Genomic DNA, 23,795 nt, shown 5'->3' with positions numbered 1-23,795 from the left:
GATGTCAAGTTAAGAATTGGCTGAGATGCCCCACTGTTTACCCATTACGTAAATTATGTGCAGAATTTAGGAAATGTACTTGCTTCACCGTGAAGTTAAAGTTTTTTAAAAAACAGGGGCACTCATGGGTGGCTCAGTTGGTTGAGCTTCCGACTCTTGGTTTCAGCTCAGATCATGATCTCAGGATTGTGGGATCCAGCTTCTCATGGGGAGTCTGCGCTCAGTGGGGAGTCTGCTGGAGATTCTTTCCCTCTCCCTCTGCCCCTACCCCACTCTCTCTCTCTCTCTCAAATGAATAAATAAATCTTTTAAACAAAAAAAAATAAAGCTTGAAAAATAAAATAGAATCATAAAACACTCTGTATTGGGCCCGAATCTATAGATGGCGTAAAAAGTAAAGAAATCCTGAGGACCAAGAGCTGTAGTCTTTGGATCTTTGTTTCTTATTTAGGGATAGCAAATAGGTCTCATGTGTTTGCAAACTGATTGACTAATAGTTGCGGCCTGAAATATGGCATTGGAAAGTATTCAGGGGATTGTGGTTGGAGACAGTTGGAGAAAGTGTCTAATTGATTAGTAATGTCTTTCGCAGTGGTCGGTTCAGAGAATGGTGAAAGGGTCTTGTCATCCCTGCCTTATGTATTTTCATAAGTTCCTAGGAATATTTCTTAAATATTAAATGCACTGGTATTTACTGATGCTCATTATTTCACCACAGGATAGTTCGTATTCTTATGCCTTCGAGAAGTCACAGACCCAATAGTGGAACTAATAAAACCCGTATGTACTCACTTCAGAATAATGTTTATATGCCAATACAAATGTGACTTGTGCATAAAATTTCAGAATCTTCACCTTAAAAATTCTTGCCATAAAATGATATATGCTACATTGTTAAGATAAAATTATATATAATTGTTAAGCGTGTTGTTTGTGTATAAATAGAAGATAGTAGTTTATGTATAAATAGAAGATTTTACAATGAATGATCCTAACTGATAAGTCACAGATATTTGCCATAATCAGCCCCTTGAAATCTGGATTGTCTTCTGCAAATGAACTCTATGCAAGAATGCTTTAAACCACATTTTCTACCTAACATAGACAGGTGAATTTGATGTAAGATACTGTTGTTCAAGTGACCATTTTCAATGGTTCTAGCTTAATGCATGCATTGCCAAAATGAAAACATATCAGAAACTTGAAATCTTGGATCAGAATTTATTCATTCATTTGTCCATCTGTCCATCCATCTATCCAATATTTTGATATTTACTACGTGTAAGGAGCTGGTCTGGGTTTTCTGATTCAGTGGGGAATAAGACATGTACCAACTTCTAGGAAATTATAACCTATTAAAGGGATATTGTATATTTAAACATTGTACTATAATCCATTTTTCAGTGAACAAACAGAAAAATGTAAAGACTAATACGCTAGAAAAATAATTGCTCCAACCAGTTCTCAAAAGAGTATCTTTTTAATTCAGTCTTTATGTGCATGCACAAACACAAATATAAATGACTACATATTTCTTTTTATTTTACTTTGCATGATAAATATGCACGCATATTATTTTTACACAGATGTCAGCACAACATATAAAAAATCCTTTGTGTAGGTAACTTTTGTAAAGCAGTAATTTATAAAAGTGTATGTTTTTATTATTCTAGTAGAGGCCTTCTCAACAGCTGCACTGTTGACATTTTGGAACGGATAATTATTTGTTGTGGGGAGTTGTCCTGGGCCTTGCATGTGATTAGCAGTGTCCTTGGCCTTTACCCACTAGGTGCCAGTAGTCACTATCAAAAATGTCTCCAGACAATGCCAAAAATCCTTGGGAGAGAAGAGGAGGAAGGAGGAGATTGCCTCAGCTGAGATTCACTGATGTAAGATTTACAGCTCCCGAGTCTTGAGAGAAATTCTCTGCAATGCTCCAGCACTGCATACAAACATTTTACCTTTTGGCTCATCCCTGGACTTACTGCAACTTCCAGAAACAAAAGCACCAGCAAGGAGAACATTTTAAACCCATATGTAGAATGTGTGATTTGTCCTACACCAAACCTCAGAATCTACAAGTGAGGGCTGTTAAGAGAAAAGTCTAAATAACAGCAGTGAGAATGAGTTTGGCGTGCTAAACAAAAGGCGGTCTCACAAAGCACCTTTTGCTTCTGTAGTAATTTCAGTGTACAGCTCATCCCACCAAAGCATGGATTCATTATAAGGGAGCACACACCACACAGTAAGCACAAAATAGATCACCATCCTATGACCCGTCTGTTTTTCACACTTCTGCACCTTTCAAAACTACTAACAATAGGTCCTGTATACTCCTCAGAACTTTACTCTCTTCTTTCATAAGTGACCTTAAGGCTCAGGTCTTTCATTTTAATATTTTATATGGCTTTAGGCCCGTTGACGCTACCGTACGTATAGTCTACTATACTATTATACCCTTATGATCTACTCCATTGCCTTATGTTAAGAATATGTGGTAGGGCGCCTGGGTGGCTCAGGTCATGATCCTGGAGTCCCAGGATCGAGTCCCGCATCGGGCTCCCGGCTCGGCGGGGGGTCTGCTTCTCCCTCTGACCCTCCCCCCTCTTGTGCTCTCTCTCTTTCATTCTCTCTCTCAAATAAATAAAATCTTTAAAAAAAAAAAAAAAAGAATATGTGGTAATTGGTCCTTTACCTGGGATTGATTCTATGACAGAGGTTGTTAGCATGAGGAGGCACGGAAGCCCAATAGACTCACAGTTTGTGATGCTTCTGTGAAATCTGCTCTCACAGAAGGAATCGAAGTAGACCAGAAAAGTCACTTGAAAGAGTAATCATTTCCAGAAATGAAATATAGGGCTTTTTAAAATTTAAGTGATTTGAAACTCTGTTAGGTGGACTTGATCTGTGTCCTACTGTTAGAGCAAATAGGAGAACAAATACTCTTGGGTATACTGATAATATTATCTTACTGTGAAAGCTATCTGTTTCTTTCAATCAATAATTGGTCATTTCTAATTCCGTGGGAAAGATTAGCTCCACATTAATCCAAGAAAACCTGAAAGCATAATCTTTGAATGACATTTTCTATATCCAAATGTTCTGTGTTTAAAGGGAAAAAAAGGATACAGCATGGGAGTATTTAATTTAACATTTTTCTGTTAGACGCTGTAATGTGTGTTTTCCGAACATTCTCTTATTTAATCCTTACACTCTGCTGGGTCAGAATTACCCAACTTGTCAATGAAGAAAATAAAGACCAAAGAGGTTGAGTATATAGCCAAAGATTGCACGGCAGTGTGGTTAAGACATTTGTTGCAAAACTGAGAAGAGATTAGAAAAATCTACTGTGTGTGTATATAAGTGTTTAAGAGAATTATGCTTTGTTCAGAATTCTCAGGGTAAGTACTTTTAATATTTTTAGTGGTCTTACAAAATCAAAAAGGGGGGATGAGCACTTTGGGGTTTAGAGGTTTAGAGGTCTTTGCTTTTGGCAAGAAGGCACGTTGTAAATACCAAATAGCCTTAGTGTGGGCTGTGGACAGCCATGAAATGACAAGAATCCTTGCACTGGAATGACATATAAAATTCACAAATGGGATTCCCTTAGAAGTTGGCCTCTGGTTGATATAGGTGTTTCGTAGATTCCCTCAATCACGTCCAAGAAATTTGCTCTCATGCACTGTTTGCTGAGGACTTTTATCACGAAAAGATTTTGAATTATGTCAAGGGCATTTTCTGGATCAACTGAAAATGTATGATTTTCCTTCCTTTTAAAAAAATTCCATTAATATGGTATATTATGCTGAGTGCTTTTCTTTTTTTTTTTTTTTTTTAAAGATTTTATTTTATTTATTTGAGAGAGAGAGAGAGTGAGAGAGAGAGCGCAAGAGGGGGTAGGGTTAGAGGGAGAAGCAGACTCCCCGCCGAGCAGGGAGCCCGATGTGGGACTCGATCCCGGGACTCCGGGATCATGACCTGAGCCGAAGGCAGTCGCTTAACCAACTGAGCCACCCAGGCGCCCCAATGCTGAGTGCTTTTCAAATGCTAAACCAGAGTTGCATTTTTTAATGAACCTCACTTGGTCATGATGCATTGTCCTTTTTAAATATTGTTGGATTTGGGTGCCTGGGTGGCTCAGTCGTTAAGCGTCTGCCTTCGGCTCGGGTCATGATCCCGGGGTCCTGGGATCGAGTCCCACATCGGGCTCCCTGCTCGGCGGGAAGCCTGCTTCTCCCTCTCCCACTCCCCCTGCTTGTGTTCCTGCTCTCGCTATCTCTCACTCTGTCAAATAAGTAAATAAAATCTTTAAATATTGTTGGATTTAATTTGCTAATATTTTCTAAAGGATTTTGCATCTATAGCCATGAGGGCTATTGGTGCGTTGTTCTATTTTCTTGAGATGTCTTTGTCTGGTTTGTAATCAGGGTAATACTGGCCTTATAAAATAAGTTGCAGGGGTGCCTGGGTGGCTCAGGCTATTAAGCGTCTGCCTTCTGCTCAGGTCATGTCCCAGGGTTCTGGGATCGAGCCCCGCGTCAGGCTACCCGCTCAGCGAGGAGCCTGCTTCTCCCTCTCCCTCTGCCTCTCCCCGCTCATGCTCTCTCTCCCTCACTCACTGTATCTCAAATAAATTAATTAAATAAATAAATAAACAAACAAATAAAATAAGTTGCAAAGCGTTCCCTTCTCTTTTATTTTCTCAAAGAATGTGTATAAGATTGGTATTATTTCTTTTTTAATTGTGTAGAATTCACCAAACAAGATATCTGGGCTTAGAGTTTTCTATTTCTCTTACATTCAGCTTTTGCAATTGGTGATGTCCAAAGAGTTTGTCCATTTCATACATACATTCATAAAACTTACTGGCTTACCAGTTTCAAAATATTATTCTTCTAATGACTGAAGCATCGTAGTGATGGCCCTTTTCTCATTCTTGATATTGATAATTTGTGTTTTATCTTTTTTTTCATTTCTTTATCACGAGACCAATGACTGAGAGAAATGGGGAGAGGGTCAGGGAGAGCTATCCGATTGCACAGCAACTCTGACTCTGAGTGAAGGAGAGAGGGAAGAAAAATTGGAGGAAGTGCTGTAGGCTGCTGTGCAGCCAAAGGAAGGGTCAGAGAAACCATCAGGGACTCATTAATCATCAGCCAGCTTTCAGGGGAGTCCCATGTTTCCCTAAAACAGGTCAGCATCAGGGCTCAGTCATTGGCTAGATGCGGCCTGTGGGAACCGTGGCCTCTCTTGTGTAGTTGTCTTAATTCAGCATGCAGCAAACAAGCTCCCATTCTCATGGCTAACACATGCTCTCCTATGCATTCTTAGTGCCCTACATTCTCGATGCCTTCCCTGGTTACTCTAGCCCACAAAGATGTTCAACCAATACTTATAAAATGAATGAATTTTAAATTCCTTAGCAGCTAGCAGTCTCTGGTTCATGTTTGTCACATGGAATATAGATACTTGTTTTGTATTTCTGTTCTATTTTTATATTTATACATCTCCTTTCTAAATTATATTCAGAACTCTGCTTTATCAAGATTATTTTTAAGTACCTAAAATTTACTTAACAACTGTTTATTATTTCATTAATAAACAGGCATAGTCAATAAGGAAATAGTAAGATTATGATAAGTTCCAGTAATAATTTGCTTAAAAATAAACAGGCTAAAGTTCTTAAGGGCACGAGGTATGTAAAATGTCATTTGTGTATTTACTCAACAAGAAACGTTAATTAAGCATCCATTATGTGGCAGGCATGTGCTCAGTGTGGGGAATACAGTGATGAACAAGACAGGCAGGTCTTGCCCTCATTTTACTTAGAGGTTTATGAGATAGACACACAATAAACACGTAAATGCATAAACAAATATATAAGAGCTAGACTTGGAAACTTACCAAATGGTAGTCCCCTGAAGCTTTATTTATCCTACACAGTTGGTTAGCATTAGGAAATTGAGGCATGTTGTCACAAAAGACAAGCTTAAGATAAATTATCACAAAATTCAGAGCTGAGGAATCTGTAAATAATGGTCATATTTTCCCTCCAGATAGACAAGCCAATCTATCTTCCTGGAACATTTCCAGGACTGCACAGCTCTCACAAAGCCTTTTTACCTGAGATGGAGAGATTTATAAAGCTCGAATAGAATCATGTTTATTTATTATTTACTGATTTCTTTTTTCATGTTTTGTTACATAGTGCTGGGAAATACAAAGATACAGACACGCTTTCCAAATCCATAATTTTTTAATCTAATGAGTGTCTATTGGTGACAGTTTCCACTAGTATCTAGTGTTTATTTGCAATTCATTTTATTTTTTCCACTGCATTAAACAATCACGTATTTAGTGCTTTCAACATGCTTAGTGAAGAGGAATTATAAATGGATAAGACATACCTTTCCCAGTCTCAATCATATGACCTCACTGATATGAGGAATTCTTAATCTCAGGAAACAAACTGAGGGTTGCTGGAGTGGTGGGGGGTGGGAGGGATGGGGTGGCTGGGTGATAGACATTGGGGAGGGTATGTGCTATGGTGAGCGCTGTGAATTGTGTAAGACTGTTGAATCACAAACCTGTACCTCTGAAACAAATAATACATTATATGTTAAAAGAAAAAAAAAAAGAAGATAGCAGGAAGGGAAGAATAAAAGGGGGGAAATCGGAGGGGGCGATGAACCATGAGAGACCATGGACTCTGAGAAACAAACTGAGGGTTCTAGAGGGGAGGGGGGTGGGGGGATGGGTTAGCCTGGTGATGGGTATTAAAGAGGGCACGTTCTGCATGGAGCACTGGGTGTTATACGCAAACAATGAATCATGGAACACTACATCAAAAAAAAAAAAAAACCTGAAATCAGATGGTAGTTTTCATACAAATGTCTATAACTCTGATCTGGAGGTCTTATGCAATCTTTCGTTGTGGTCTGCAAAAAATAAATCAAGCTTTGCTTCTAATACCTGAAAAATGTGCCCAAGTCAGTTACACATACATTGGTCGGCAAAGTTAACATGGGTGATGTAAATTAATTTTTTTCTTCTTTTAGGAAAGCCTTAATAGACATCAATACTTGAATTCTGTATTCCCTCGTGAAAACTCCAGTGCCGTCTATGGAATAAATCAATTTTCTTATTTGTTTCCGGAAGAGTTTAAAGGTACAGTGTGATTGTGCTCCTAGTTGTTTGGTTTCCTGATTTTGATTAGTTTCCTTAATTTTTGAGGAACTGTTTAATTGTGAATCTAGTAAATTGAGTCATAATTAACATTTATTAAATACTGAATGTCAAGCATGCAAATTCCTGCCTACTGTCTTCTAATTGTTGCTTAAGATCTAAATGTTATCATTATAGATGTTTCCATGTGGCTGTAAGGGCCAGTGTTTCATCCCTTCTGCATTTTTTAGTGCTATTTCTATTCTAGACATCCATAGTTCTATGCGTTATGATAAAGCTAATGATGTCAATTATACTCATTTTTATCACTAACCAAGTTCTATCAGACCAGTCATTTTATGTGGCAGCTCCAGTCCTGTTGTAGGAATTCTTTAGCTTTCAGTGAGTCCATTTCAAGTTATGAAAAAGCATAAAGGAAAATCACAGGCTCTACTAGAAAGTTACTGTTTGTGTTTGAAAAATTCCTCCAAAAAAAATCCCAGGGGACCTTCCCTATAACATAATGTTGTCTGTCTTTTCATTTCCTGTTTCTATTCAGCTATTTATTTGAAAAGCAAATCTTCCAGATTGCCCAGATACCCAGCAGAGGTGCAAACATCCGTACCCAATGTGTCTTTACCATTAAGATTTGACTGGCGGGACAAGCGTGTTGTAACCCAAGTGAGGAACCAGCAGACTGTGAGTTTTAGGGTTGTTTTGTTGTTGTTGTTCTTTTTAGAGTCGTCTTAGCATGCATGGGAAGTCACCTTTGAGGTCCAGTTCAATCAAACTTGTAATGGGTAAAATCACACTCCGATTATCCAGAAATGACAATGAAGGGAGAAACTCTGGTGAAATGAGAGGCAGATGTCAAGGCCGACACTTTTTTTTTTTTATATATAGATTTTATTTATTTGAGAGGGAGAGGGAGAGAGAGCGCAAGCGAGAGCACATGAGTAGAGGGAGGGAGAAGCAGGCTTCCCGCTGAGCAGGGAGCCCGATGTGGGGCTTGATCCCAGGACCCTGGGATCATGACCTGAGCCGAAGGCAGACACTTAACCGACTGAGCCACCCAGGTGCCCCAAGGCCGACTTTTATTTTAAAGATAAACGTACCCCTCTGCACCCCCATTGACATAGGGAATGTCAGCTGACCAGGGAAAATCGACCCCCTAACCACAGGGATATAGTCTCAATTTATCTGCATTGGAAACCTCACCAGGTCATTCAGCCTCCCCATGTATAGTGTTTTAGACCAAGCAATTTCTCAGTCACTGTCTAGTTAGGATGATCCTTTCCTTCTTCTCAGATTATACGTCTGTTGTTTTTTTAAATATATCTTTTGTTATGATTTAAGTTTTACCACCAAATCATTTGCTTTACTATTGAATTCATAATGAAGAGTGAACTAGTCAGAAACAGAATCCTCCCAAAAAGTGTCAATTTTGTATTAAAGGAATACAATTTAATTAGTAATCTTGAGTTAAAGGAATATATGGGAGAAATATTTTTGAGCAGAAACTGCCTTCCTGGAGGAGCTATGGGAAGGTAAACTAATGCTAGCTAGAGGTATGGTGTCAGGAACCTGTAGTCACTTTTCTCAAAGGGTGGGGACCCTGAAATAGAGTTCCTTAGTGCCTATTTTCCTATGCCATAGGCACTGGAGATATAGACATAATAAGACCCTTAAAGCCATAAAGTTGCTCAACACGACCCCACAGAGTCAACCAATTGTTCTTCTCCTTTCTTTGCCTAACTCTATAACACACGTCCCGTGATGAAGTCAGTTCTGCCCAACTTCAGATCTTACTCTTACCTCTGCCTTTCCTATGGATCCTTCTTCCTTGTGCATGGTCCTTAATTTCATTTCCTCCATCTTCTCCCTTTTTTTTCAGGACCAACCCTTTTATTCTTTTCATTCCAGTTTGTCCAATAAAATCAAGTTAATAGATTCAGAATCAGGAAGATTGTCAGCCAATATTTGAATGAGCAATGACCAGTATGGGTTTTGATCATTATGATATTTTATGTGTATCTGTGATATGCCCATACTGGCCCCTTGACAGCCTAAAAAGTAATTCATTCAGCTCCTGTGTCCATCAAATAATGAGTACAACATGGATGACGTATATCCTCACCCCACGTGACCTCATCACTGCCTCTGCCCCTTGAGGTGGAGATGGTGGATGCCATAGAGGTCGAGTGTCAGGAGAGAAACAAGAGGGATTGAAGAATGGGTGGGAGTTGGCACACTTCCTAGAAACAGAAGTCATGTTCAATGAACTGATTAGTCTTTACAAGACCATCCAGGTGTTCTCTCAATCTCTAAAATTCACTTTTATATTGCATTTCTAGTTTACAATGGTGATTGCCAGTTTATCTTTAATAATTATATTTGGGTGCTTAAGAGAGAATTTTGGTTTTCTTTTCTTTTGTCAATTTGAAAACCTCTAGGATGGGCATTAATATTTTGTAGGCCCCCAGATCCTGCTCACTTTACTTGACTTGATAACTTGTGATATTTAGAGATGTGGGCAAACTTGGTTTGAACATTATTTGATACTAAATAACAAGGCTATTTCTATTTTTAAACAGTGTGGAGGATGCTGGGCCTTCAGCGTGGTGAGTGCTGTGGAATCTGCATATGCAATAAAAGGGAAGCCTCTGGAAGACCTAAGTGTACAGCAGGTCATTGACTGTTCATATAATAATTACGGCTGCCGGGGAGGTTCCACTCTCAATGCTTTGAACTGGTTGAATAAGGTGACTAGTCTCTCAGCCTTTAAACTCTTTGTTTCCTCTTTCATTTATTTCACATGCGTTCAGAATGTAATCAGTTTACTCTCACATACCAAGGAATGTTTTTAAATTTAGATGACCAAAGCCTGAATGAATCAAAAGGTTTAAAAATGAATGGCTTTCAGGCAAGTCAGCTATTGAAAGATCAAAGTGTGAAAAATCTTGCCTGGATTTGTTTTCAGAAAAATATGTATGTTTCTTTCTTAGCATTTCTTAATAGGTAAATGCTTTTTTTTTTTTTTCATAGATACAGATCACATAATGTCCCAGAAAGATGAGAGCATGTGATTACTTATTTCCGTAGGATTTTTGAATATTGCAATTATAAGGGACAATAGAAATCAGCACATTTAGTAACTCCTTACGTAGGTGAATAAATGAGACCTGAGGGGTGAGATCGTGTTGCCAAATCAGGAGCTGAGCCAGGACTGTGTCTTAAGTCTTCTGCCTCTCACCGGAGGGCTTTATGCAATACACCACCATGTCTTCTGTTTCTTAGAAGACTCTGAGGTTGTCCTGTATCCAGGACCAACTGCATGAAGCCAACCAATGAGGATGTTGCTATGTTTTGTTAAAGTTGTCAAGCTGGAATTTCCCAAACTGGAATAGCCTTTCCTTGTTCATTTGCCATATTTCGAGTTACTACATGCCAGAAACTTCTCTGTGCACGTCAGAGGCAACAGTGAATTGTGGGTCCCTTGGCTTCTATAAGCCCAGAATCAGAAAAGGAGGCTTGTCTATCGACAACTAAAAAATTTGTGACATATGCTAGATGTATGGCACAGAGAGACGTGGGAGGAAAGAGGGCTTGATCTGGCCATCGCTTATGCTGCATGAGTCTCAAAGACTTGCTGACAGAACCAGAAGCTCTGGAAGGAAAATGAGTTGCCCTATTGCAACCTCAGGAGAAAAGACGATAAGACTATGATCAAATGGAAGGAGGTTCTAAGGAAGGAAGATAGAGGAAAAACAAGAGTAAAAGAGAAAGATACTGAGTTTAGTTACTTAGCATGTCCATAACAAACACCTGAAGATTGAAATTAAGATCTTAATAACCTAAAGAACATCCACATGATGAGGATGTGGCCAAGTTGAACCTTATTTGGACACATTGTAGTAAGTTCTATTTGATTTCTAAAACAACTGCATTTTAAATAGAGAACACTTTGGATGATTGTTTTCTTTTAGACACAAGTAAAACTGGTGAGAGATTCAGAGTACCCATTTAAAGCACAGAATGGTCTGTGCCATTACTTTTCTGATTCGCAGTCTGGATTCTCCATCAAAGGTTATTCTGCATATGACTTCAGGTAATTGTCTTACTCTATTGTGTCTCTCTCTGTATTTCTTAATCTCTGATATGTTGACTCTTCAGAATTAATAACTGGATTGAAGGCATCACTGCATACTTGTAATTGTCTTAAGACCTACTTTTTGCTAGAGAGACTAATGGAGAGCTATCTATGGATGTTGTTTCTTAAATATGATCTACTTATTTTTCCATTTGTGTTTATAATAGAATAAACACATGTAAATCCAGTTTAAGGTATAATTTATACTTACCACCTTCCTTTTAACTAAGTGAGTTGTCATAATTGTCATTTGTATATTTTAGTCTCACTGTTGAATTGATCCAAAATTACTTTGTATAGACTCTCCAGTTAATATCAAGCAGCCTGCTTACCAAGAAGTATTTTTTTTAACACGCTTGCATTTTTTTAAGGCATCAACTATAAGAAAAGCATAAACTGAAACTTCCGTGTTAGAAGCAAGTAAGAGGATATTAATGGAGGTGGATTATGTGGTACACACTACGGGCATGATGGGCATGCAAGGTTAGATAAGGACAGGCTGAGGAAAGGGACTTGTGTTGGAAGTTGAAGGGCAAGATGACTTCGGATAGGTTCAGGTGCAAACAGTCATTTAAAAAATGCTTTAAAAATGCATGGAAAGCTAAAAGCCAGCTAGAAAACCATTGTAACCATTTGATATAGTGCAAAATAGGTGTTCAGGCATAATAGGACAACAGAAGATTCCAATAACTCCTTTTTTCATTTAAAAAAATATGAAGGGATCTTTGCACAGTCTTTTGAAACAGAGAAAGCAGAAAGCAAATTATATTCAGCTGAGGTGACAGACCACCCTAAAACGTACTGATACTGAATATAAAAGAATCTCTTGATCCAGATGGTGCCAACCCATGAGATCTGAAGGAAATCAAGGGTGAAATTAGATGATTGAACAAAATGGAACCCGTCTAAATAAGCATACGTGTATCAGAGGCCTGCAGATTGTCAGCACAGCCTCTGTCTACAACAAGGGCTCTCGGGGTGACCCTAGGAACCACACACCAGAGAGCCTTGATTCCACAGATGGCAGGCCTACACAGAATCTGTAATAGAATGTGCAGAGTCACTGATGCATTCTTCCACACCTTTTTTGAGGGAAACACATTTTCAAAAATGAGGAAATGTGTCTCTATAAGCTGTCAGTTCCTTGCGAGTATGAGTGAAACATGTGAACAAGAAGGACTAGATTTTCAAAATGTCACTTAAAAAATTAAAAAAAAAAAACAGCCCACAAAATGTCACTTAAAATCTTCAGGGAATCCCTCATCATGAGTAGCAAAATGACAAAAAAAAAACAAGGAGACACAAAAGAAGACTAGGCATGAGTCTGAATTAGACAGAGGGAGGGAGAGAGAGAGAATGTAAAAGTTACTGGCATTGGACCTGAAGCATGATTTATCTTACCCTTTGGTTAAGAAGAAAGAGGTCCCTATAAAAAAATCTCTATGTTTACACTGAACGTAAACATTCTGATAATACAATACTAATTGTGTTAGACTCCGCAAGAAGATCTTTCATTGATTTGCTCATTCATTTAAATATGTGTTGAACATTGTTTCAGGTTCTGGGGGGACTCAGCAGTGAACAAAACAGACAAAAAACCCTGACTGTATTTTAGTGATAGAGACAGGCAATAAAGAAAACAAATAAAAATATGTACAGAATGTTGGATGTAATCATTTCTACAGAGAATTAAGTAAAACAGTGGGAGGAAGAGGAAACATCAGGGGAGTATACAGTCTTAAAAAGGGTGGCAGGGTGGGGGGCTCCTTGAGAAGATGACTTTTGAACAAACACCTGGAGAAGTGAGGGAATGTAACCATGGAGACATCTGGGGAAGGACTGTTCCAAGCAGAAGAAGCCATAAGTGCAAAGGCTCTGAGACAGAAACATGTATAGCATATTTAAAGAACGATGAGGAAGCCAATGGGACTATAGTCCCAAGATGGACAAGACTAGTAGGAGATGAGGTAATAAAGGTTATCGGGTAATAACCTTGGAGTAGTGTTAGAAGAATGGTCTTAGGTGGCGCCTGGGTGGCTCAGTCGTTAAGCGTCTGCCTTCAGCTCAGGTCATGATCCCGGGTCCTGGGATCGAGCCCCGCATCGGGCTCCCTGCTCCACGGGGAGCCTGCTTCTCCCTCTCCCACTCCCCCTGCTTGTGTTCCCTCTCTCGCTGTGTCTCTCTCTGCCAAATAAATAAATAAAATCTTTAAAAAAAAAAAAAAAAAAGAAGAATGGTCTTAGACGTGAGACATCATAGGTTAATACCCCTCCTAGAATATAAAGCCCCACAGAATATATTGAAGGATTTTATGGATGGGATGAAAGAAAAGAGAGTCAAGGATGATGGGTCCAGACTTTTTGGCCTGAACAACTGAAAGAATGGAATGAACTCTTACCTGAGGCAGGAAAGTCTGAGACAGGAACAGATTCAGGAAGGAATATCATGATCGAGCAGTGATCCCTGGAAACACTGTAGGGAAATAGGGAAATGAGACTGAACAGGGAAAGCAGGGTTTTCTTATTAAGCAACTTAGTATCGAAGATACTGATCCTACTGGGGAGCTTTTGGGGCCAAGGTAAAATAGGCATTTTAGAGTTATCTCATCCAAATTGATGTTTACTACCTTCCATGTCAGTTGAGGGTGCTGCTAAGGTAGAGGTGTGGGGTGAGCTTGATTTCCTGGCTCTTTAAGAGAGAAGGGCCTCAGGCAAAGTGCTTAGGGGTTCCTTGTTGGAAGCCTGGCTGATTGCACCACCATGGTAAGGGCCAGAGGATGTGGGAAGATTTTCCACAAGCAACTGCTGTAATCAGGCCCTGGACCAGGCCCCTGACACATCTGAGGTTCCTGAGACTCAGGGAGGGTCACAGAGCTAGTAAACTAACTATAGGGCCACATTAAGCATATGGAAAAAGATTTGATAATATATCCATTATCAACAATATGTATTTTGATAGTACAGTTGGCCTTCAAATGACATGAGTTTGAACTGTACATTCCACTTATAAGTGGGGTTTTTTCCAAGAAGTACAGTGCAGTATTTTCTCTTCCTTATGATTTTCACAATAACTTTTTCCCTAAATTTTTTGTAGGAATACAGTATTAAGTACATATAACATACAAAAGATGGGTTAATGGACTGCTTATGTTATCAGTCAGTCTTTTGGTCAACAGTAGACTATTAAGTTTTGGGGAAGTCAAAAGTTACTTGCGGATTTTCGACTGTGTGGGGGTTCGGCACCGCTAACCCCCAGCTCGGTGGTCAATTGTAATTCTATATTGGGCTAATAATGGAAATAATGGAAATAAAATAAAGTATATTTTAACTTGCTAAAAGCCAACATCTTTCTGAAACACAAGAGATGACAACACTAGTCAGTTCTGGGGCTAAATGGAATGTTTGCCCGCTGGTCTGGTCTGTGGCATGTCCTCCTATTTCATACTTTCCAATATCTTTGATATCTTTCTTTAGTCCTGCCTCAAAGCAGAGACTACTACTCAGTTGTTTCTTTGATCTTACAATGTTAATTACCCTTTGCATTCTAAAAAAATATTTTTCCTTCTTGATCTTTCTCTTTCCATCATGCTGTCCCTGTCCCTGGACCTTTGATGTCATATATTTACGGTATATCTTTTGTCATCTTACAAAGGTAGAAACACCTGTATCACTCTTTTACAGAGATAATCCTATTTGTCATATTTGGATAACAAAATATTCAAAAATTAGAATACAGTAAAATATACATTATACACGAAAACTTATGCTGGACAAAATTGGTTTATTAGGTAATTTAGAAATGAGGAAAGGAAGCTACTTCTTTTAAATGCAGAGTGTAATTTATGTTAGGCATGCTATAAAATTTATACCTGTGATTTTCTCCTAATATGTTGATTTTGCGACGTGGGTGACTTCAGTCATTTGCTGGAGTCACTGGACTCCAATATGGCTGGAATGACTCCAGTCTATAGCTGTTGTTTGAATCCAGCTATGCAGAACTTCAAAGCCTATACCCCACCATGATGCCTTATAGGAATTTTGTAATTTTGCCTCTCTCGGGATAATCTTAATGAATACAAGTTATTATTATAGTAGGAAAATTAAAATTGACTGCTTATAGATTTCCAAAAAAGATCTTCACATTAACAGGTAATATGAATAAATGTTTAGAATGAATATGTAGTTTCTATCTCAATAAATTCTCTTACGCACTCAATTTTTTCCCCATCTGTGGACAAAATATCCCCTTGATAGAAACTGATCCCCAGCAGGTTATGATGATAGATTATTTACTCTTTGGAGCTACTCATCTACCCATGGTTTGCTGCAGCAATAAACTACCAAATGCTAACTTAATGGCTTGAGATATCAGTAACCTGGTTTCAGTGTCCTTCACTCATAAGGTTGACCTTTAAAAGGGTAAATAATGGTTTAATCACATACTTCCAAGATCGATGATGGCCGAATGTTGTGTAACATTAGACTTTATCAGTAGGTGACCATGTGTGAGAGCAATAACTGGGTCTTTCACAGACTTTGCAATCTTTTCCTAGTTCCCCTGGCATCTTAACGTTGCTTCTGTTGTATAATGACATTTGCCACTTTTGTGTAACCTTTCCCTCTGATTTCCGCACTTGGCATTCATTCACATAAGTTTGTCAGTGTCTTGATTCTCACATGATATGGCAGAGATATATCTCCATGCATTCAGTCTTCTCACTTTCCTTATTGAAAGAATCCCCCTGTTATAGCTGGATACTTTGCCAGCCAGCTACAAAACTCCATTTCCTATCTTCCTTGAAGCTAAACATAGCCTCGTAACTGAGTGTTAGCCTGTGAGATCCATATAGACATATGCACAGCATGTGTGTTACTTTTGAGAAGTCTTTTCAACAGGAACATAGCACTTCTTTCTTCTTTCTGCAGTCTGAAATATGTCTTAAATGGTGAGAGCTCCAGCAGCCACCTTGGACCATTAATTGACCTTGGCAGTGGAAACCTCACATGGTAGAGAAAGAATATAGAAAGATTCTGGTTTCCTGATATCTTGGAGCCCCATAGCCATCCTAGAATACCCAGTCTCTCAGACTTCTAGTTTCCATCTTTAAGGTCTTCTGCAGTTGCAAGCAAACCTACTCCTAACCATACATAGATTAAATAGGTTATTTTTATAAAATATCTCTACCTTAAAAACAACTCCTTAACCATATATTTCCTCTTTCGGCAGTGACCAAGAAGATGAAATGGCAAAAGCACTTCTTACCTTTGGCCCCTTGGTAGTGGTAGTAGATGCAGTGAGCTGGCAAGACTATTTGGGAGGAATAATACAGCACCATTGCTCTAGTGGAGAAGCAAATCACGCAGTTCTCATAACTGGGTTTGATAAAATAGGTAAGTGCTGATAAGACTTGATTGCTTGCTTTCCAGCTTGAACTCTGACTGACAAATGATCACCATCCATTAAAATGCTGAAATTTGGTCCTTCCATGTCTAAGTCCTCCTAAGACCTTTACAACTTTTCAGTAGACTTCCAGGTATAAATACCCTGTCATGGTCCCCCCAATCAATTTTGAGGACAGCCTTGTTAAAATAATGATAATTCTTGGTTTAAATAATGTGCATTCTCTACCTGGAACGTTTAGAATAATTGTTGGGGGAAAAGAAGTGCTTGTTATTTTATCATACATATCTAAAAATTCTTTTTTTTTTCCTTTTCCTAATTCCCTGGAATTGTGTGTATGTTTTCATTTCATGCTACCCAATTCAAATATATATTTTTCCATTAATTGGAGTGTGACACTAAGTGCAGCTCAAGTTTACTTAGCCAGTTTATGTTAGCATCACATTACACTTTTAATCTTTTGCTCAGAGCTGCTATACTCATCAAGAATTAAATTTGAAATAAACATGCATTCACAACAAAATCCGAATTTTTCAAGGTTTGTTACCATCTTATGTTTTGTAGGAAGTACTCCATATTGGATTGTGCGGAACTCATGGGGAAGTTCGTGGGGACTAGATGGCTATGCCCATGTTAAAATGGGAGGCAATATTTGTGGTGAGTCATGAATTCATGTTTAAAACTTCAGGCTAAATGTCTAGGAAGACACTTCGAAAATATTAAAATTATAAACCTGTATGCTTATAATTTAAGTCCATAGTCTGCTTCCAATGTACTCAGATCGTTTTTACAGTAATAATTTTCATTCTTTAGCCAATTGATAAAAATAAAATAGTGTTCCTTAAAGAGACACATTGCACATGTTCACCTTTTGAAAGGGAAGAGGGCTTGCAGTGAAAACAAATATAATGTGCAAAATATGATTAGATAGAGTACTAATTTTACCAAAGTTAATTTCAAAAACCATATAAATACTCAACTTAGGAGGCTGAGATTCTCCAAAAACATCTCCAAAATTTATTTATTTCATTTATTTTTTTTAAGTAGGCTCCACTCCACGCCCAACCTGGGGCTGGAACTCACGACCCTAAGATCAAGAGTTACACGCTCCACTGACTGAGCCAGCCAGGCACCTCCCTCATTTATTTTTCCTAATTTGCACCACAATACCTGCTCAAGGATATCAAGAATCACTTTTTTCTTTGTATCGAAATGTATGAAAATCTGAGCATTTGGATTGTTTCTGATTTAATATGCCCCTTGTCACCTACAGACTCAAGCAAAACATACACCAGAATTGAGGGACTGAAGCGAATACCAAATATGCTTTTTTACTGTTTGTTTTTGGTTAGCCACAAACCAAATTAAAAGAGCTAGTTAAGTATTTTAAATTGTATTCTAAAACCTATATGTAAACCTATATTCTAAAATTTTTGATCTAGGATATCAGCACAGTTTATGAATCAAGTTCGACCTAAACTACATTGCATCTGAAAGCAATCATTTAATTTCTCATTACAATGATTCCTAACATACATACAACTTTTTAAATGTTGTAGAACCCTCCAGAGAGTGAGACTGAGAAAAAAGAGTTATAGAAAAGTTCGAGAATTGGGATACGTGGGTGGCTCAGTCAGTTAAGCGTCTTCCTTCAGCTCAGGTCATGATCTCAGGGTACTGGGATCGAGTCCCGCATTGGACTCCCTACTCAGCGAGGAATCCACCTTTCCCTCTCCTTCTGCCCCTCACCCTGCTCGTGCTCTCTCTCTCTCTCTTTGACAAATAAATAAATAAAACCTTAAAAAAAAGAGGAAAAGTTTGAGAGTTTACATTTTGATTCAATCTAGTGACCACTGGCCCATGGTTCCATAAAGTAGGATCCATGAGAGTTAATCAGTGGTCTGTTCTATCACCCCAATAAAATATTTTTCTTAAATTATTTATGAAGGAGAGTGAACATCATAGAAATCTTCTAGCCAGAGCACTAGCAAACCAATCAGGCCTCTACTTTTTAGCATCATGGGGGCTTTTCCATTGTTGGAACTTGCAGATAAATTACCTCTGCCATTCATTGAACGTCTGCTACTAAACCTAAATTATCTCTAACTGTCAAAGTGGTTGTACTTGGATCTGGGCTGAAGGGTGGCTTTTTCAAGGCTCTGGCAAGAGAGTTGCAAGAACATCATTCAGACGCTCCTTCATACTTGCCTCCATTATGACTCTGTATCCTCCCTCCACCACCTCTTCTTCAGCCCCCAGCTACTAGGGTGAGTTGAAATAATTTCTCCTCTCTACTTGTGTTCCAATGGGATCTTCCCCATGCCTGCCTGGTTAGTAATTAAGCAGGGATCCAAATCCTTCCTGAAAATGAATATTTCCTGAAAGTCACATACCTGATAATGATCGCATTTCTCTTATGAACAATGGTGTAACACAGATAGCATCCCATGGCCCCAAGAGATCTTAAAGACATAGCTAATTACAATGAAATCCAGTCTTCAAATGGACTATTTGTTGCTTTCACCATGATATTGAGATCTATGATCTTGTGTGCCAAGAAAGCATAGCACATTTGTGATTTATTTAAATTTTGCTAAAGTTCAAATCAAAGAGTTTGAACTTTCTAATTGTATTTAAAACAATCCTATAAATTATTGTATTTCTCTAAGCAATGTATATGAGTGCCATAAAGATTTCAGATACATTCGGGGCACCTGGGTGCCTCAGTCATTAGGCGTCTGCCTTCGGCTCAGGTCGTGGTCCCGGGGTCCTGGGATTGAGCCCTGCGTGGGGCTCCCTGATCCACAGGAAGTCTGCTTCTCCCTCTCCCACTGCTCCTGCTTGTGTTCCCTCTCTTGCTGTGTCTCTCTCTGTCAAATAAATAAATAAAATCTTTAAAAAAAAAAAAGATTTCAGATACATTAATCTGTTTATATAATAAGTCTTTTAAAAAAAAGATTGTATTTATTTTATAGAGAGGGAAAGAACATGCACAAGTCAGGGAGGGGCAAAAGGGGAGGGAGAGGGACAAGCAGACCCTGCACTGAGCATAGAGCACTACACGAGGCTCGATCTTACAACCCTGAGATCATGACTTGAGCCGAAACCAAGAGTCGGTTGCTTAACTGATTGAGCCACCCAGGTGCCTCTGCAGTTTCTTGAAAAAAATATTAGTCATCTCTTCTAATATCTGTTTTTGAAGTTGCCATGTTTATATTGACAGATAGCTATAAGCATTACATTATTTTTTTGAAGCAAATAGACTAGCGCTAATAATTTCTTTTTCTCTAGGTATTGCAGATTCTGTTTCTGCTGTATTTGTGTGATATGTTGGGCAGATCAAGGGACAACGACAAAAATGAAGGTTCATAATGAGATGTAGCAAAGAACTCCATTCTCAGCGTTGTTCGGCTTTAGGCCACCAGCTCCATGGCCAGGGAGAGATCTGTGGAACAGTTTCTTAACTCTGGGATGAAGGTCACTTTAAGAATCTCTTCAAATTGAAGAGGCTTTTATCTGGTTTGATTGTTGTTTTTGTTTGCTTGTCTTTAATGATATACTTCTAGTAGGATTAAAGAGGGGATAAGAATTTCTTTTCCTCTGTAGAATATAATCACCGGCCTTAGCTTACACTTACATACAAGAATAGTCAGCCTAAAATGACATGTGCTTCTCACAATTATATTCACAGCCCTCGGAGATGGAATTTCTTAAGGATTTTGAAATTCCAATTGCTTTATCTCCACAAAAGATGCTTACTCTTCAAACAGTAGAAAGGTCATATAGAAAGAAACAAAAGGACAAAACCACTTTTTAAGAGAAATCGGTTGAAATTAAAGGACCAATATGGCAACTAGGTGGTAGGAAAAACTCCAGTAGCATTGCCTGAGAGACAAATTACTGATTGGGAATTTTCACTGTCAATAGGCTCCCAGTAGGGTCTTATTTCTTCCTTTGTTCTCCCTATATTGAGGAGCAATGCATTCTCCCACTCTCTTTCTCTTGTTCTTTACTGTGACGCTCCTAAATGTTCTGGGTGGTTTGGCTTCCCTGGCTAAAGAAGTCTCAGTTTTTACTTTCCATTTCTATTTTATAACCATTTATTTAGCTCCATTTGCCCCTAAACGTTTACCAAATCAGGATCTTACCTTTCTGTTCCTCCCCTCATTCCTAGGCACCAGCTCTTTCAAAGCCCAATCCTATCGATCTGGGCTATCAGCCAAACTGACTTTCCCAGGCTGTCCGTTTTCCCATTTTTCTGCTTACTTTCCCCAGACTCCCATACTAACCACGTTTTTGTGCATCCCTTTGGCTTCTACCTGTTCTGCTTCTTGATGCCAGTGTTTTCTCTTGCAAAAGTCATTATGTGTGGGTGTATAGCGGTGTGAGAACCTCAGAGTGGAAGAGCTGATCTTCTCATTAAATGTAAGTGTAATAAATACAAGTATTCAGTGGATTAATATAAGAAAAGCATATCAAATATTGCATATGTAAACATTTCTTCTCTGAAACTTATGGTTGCTTTCTAATGTAGAATATCTTAACAAAACCAAAATTTTAAATGTAACAGCAACCACTAAAGAAATTGAGGCCATCCCATTTTGCCTCTCACTTTTGACTTTTATTTATCCATCCCCTTTATCAGAAAGGGAAAAATGAAAATCAAAAGCAAAACACTGTATTTCTTTGTTTTACACCAACCAGAAGCAATCTCAAAAGAATACGTGTTGACTCAGGTTTACAAATGTTCCCGGAAGAAAAATATTGATATTCTGATTAATATTTTAATTATCCAAATATGTCAGAAGGGAACTGTGTGCTGGTCATTCTAGCTTGTATTTATCTACTGATTTCTATACAATATAAGTGCTTTTCTGATACTCTTTTTCAAATATTAAAGACTTTTAAATTGAAAATGATTAATACCTCTCAGCTGTTCTGAATTTTGACGACATTTATAATAAAACAACCTATGTTTGACTTTGAGTGAAGAAGACTCTTGATAAGTGCATGACCTACATTTTGTGAACAGTGTTAATGTGCTTATATTCACGTAAGCATTTTCTCAGCTCCAAATCCATATATTCAATTTTTGGTTTTCTCCATAGACACCTTAACCTCAATGTCTGCAAAATTATCCCCCATTCCCTCCTTCTAAAAAAAGAAAAAAAACAAAACAAAAAAACGTTCACACCTTCTAGAGTCTCTATTTTGATTAACAGCATCAACATTATGTAATCACCCAATCAATAAAAGTGAAGGAAATGTTATTGAATCAGGTCAACTACACCTTAGTAACCCAACACTTGATCACCTACCTTCCCTCTGTTTCTACCCTCCTTTCCTAGATACATGTTCTTCAGTTATATCTCAACTCCACTAGTCAGTAGTCACTAAACCCTATGTCCCTTAATACAGAGGTTCTCAAAGTATAGTCCCCAGACCAGAAGCCACTTGAAACCTTATGAAACCCTTTATTTTTAATTTTTTTGAGAGAGAGAGAGCACTCCCTGCTGAGTGTGGAACCTAATGCAGAGCTCGATCCCAGGACTCATGAGATCATGATCTGAGCTGAAACCAAGAGTCGGTCACTCAACCGACTGAGCCACCCAGGCACCCCGAAACACTTTATTTTTATAAGTGCTCCAGGTGATTCTGATGGATGTTATTATAATCCATTTACTATGTGTCCCCTGGATTTGCATCTCTGTAAGACAACATTATGTTATTTCCCTGCTTTAAACCATTCAGGAGTTCTCCAATGCCTAAAAGATAATACGCCAACTCTTTTAAATGACTTTTCATGAAGAAGCCCCTTTTCTATCTTCTTTGCCTCAATCTCCGCTGTTCTATATGGACATATGCTATGCTCCAGCCATAGTGAGCTCCTTGAAGTTCACCCAGTGAGGCTAAAGGGAAAGCAATGAAATTTTCACATAATAATTAGGAGTCATGACAAAAATCATAAAAGATGTTCCTGGGTGTGATTTCACAAAGATCTCAAAGCGAATACTAAATTAGGCAACCTTACACAGACTTTGTGACTTATTTAAGAATTATAACTTAAAGTAGATCATCAGCACTAGAAGCAAGTTCGAATGGGGGCAAGGGTAGAAACTGACATTACAAACTGTTTTTGACTTTTACATTAAGAATTACTGATATATCCCTTGAAAAAAACTTACAACTATCTAGTTTAGTCACACCAAGAAATAAAAATACAAAGAGTTAAGTCAAATCACATAGTCTGTTAAAAAAACTAAATCTTGACAAATAGCATTTATTCTAAGATTCCAAGGCATCTTGTGACAGAGCATCTAGTAGCATATTTTTTCATTACCTCATGAGAAGAGCAAAGATTGAGACACATATTTTTTTTAAGATTTTTTTTCTTTATTTGAAAGAGAGACAGAAAGAGGCACGAGCTGGGGAAGGGGCAGAGGCAAAGGCAGAGGGAGAGGGAGAAGCAGACTCCTCACTGAGCAGAGAGCCGGACATGGGGCTCCATCCCAGGACCCTGAGATCATGACCGGAGCCAAAGTCAGATGCTTAACCGACTGAGCCACCCAGGCACCCCTTGAGATAAGTATTTTTATCCCCATCATATAGATAGTAACCTGGGGCTTAAACTGGACTTGATACCAGAATGGATAGTTAATAAATGGCAGTGCCAGAATTTGCTCCCACATTTGCTGATTTCAAAGCCATTGCCTTTAGCCACCATGTTACTTGTCTCTGTATTTTTCAGCTTGGCCACTATCAGGCACTCTGTACATGTGCACGTGCACACACACACACACACATGCAAGGGCCTTATAGGTAAAAGCAATTATGTGAAATTGTTTGTCTAGAGACAAACTAGACAACATGATCCTTGTAAGACAAAAATTAATTGAGACCAAAGAATAGTTCAATTCCATCAAGAACTTGCTGCTTGCTTATAGATAATCACCCTAGGTCAAGGTTGATATGCATTTGGATTCCTTTGTTAATATTTTGCATTCCCTTCATAAAAGAAATTTAAATAACTATTGCCAATATCCTGGCTGATCTAGAAAAAGAAGAATAAAACTCCTGTCTG

At 38.4% G+C, this 23,795-nt stretch overlaps 1 protein-coding gene across 3 annotated transcripts in view; it reads left to right on the top strand.

Annotated features, from left to right (window-relative positions):
• Positions 1-23,795, top strand: part of CTSO (cathepsin O) — a 28,327-nt gene that overhangs the window by 2,269 nt on the left and 2,263 nt on the right. Inside the window, exons 2-8 of one of the 3 annotated variants that reach the window (XM_036072222.2) lie at positions 7,059-7,167; positions 7,724-7,863; positions 9,759-9,926; positions 11,151-11,272; positions 16,541-16,704; positions 17,279-17,371; positions 20,006-21,694. In XM_036072222.2, coding sequence (XP_035928115.2) covers positions 7,059-7,167; positions 7,724-7,863; positions 9,759-9,926; positions 11,151-11,272; positions 16,541-16,704; positions 17,279-17,371; positions 20,006-20,040 — 831 coding nt within the window. In that variant the 3' untranslated portion in view covers positions 20,041-21,694. Of the gene's footprint in view, positions 1-1,717; positions 1,890-7,058; positions 7,168-7,723; positions 7,864-9,758; positions 9,927-11,150; positions 11,273-16,540; positions 16,705-17,278; positions 17,372-20,005; positions 21,695-23,795 lie in introns of those variants that run through there. The other 2 variants (XM_078069348.1, XM_078069349.1) reach the window with 2 other exon arrangements.

The sequence above is a fragment of the Halichoerus grypus genome, chromosome 3 (genome assembly GCF_964656455.1).
Source record: "Halichoerus grypus chromosome 3, mHalGry1.hap1.1, whole genome shotgun sequence".
Taxonomy (NCBI): Eukaryota; Metazoa; Chordata; class Mammalia; order Carnivora; family Phocidae; genus Halichoerus; species Halichoerus grypus.
Note: the sequence above shows the minus strand (reverse complement) of the source record. Positions and strands in the feature narration are given on the sequence as shown.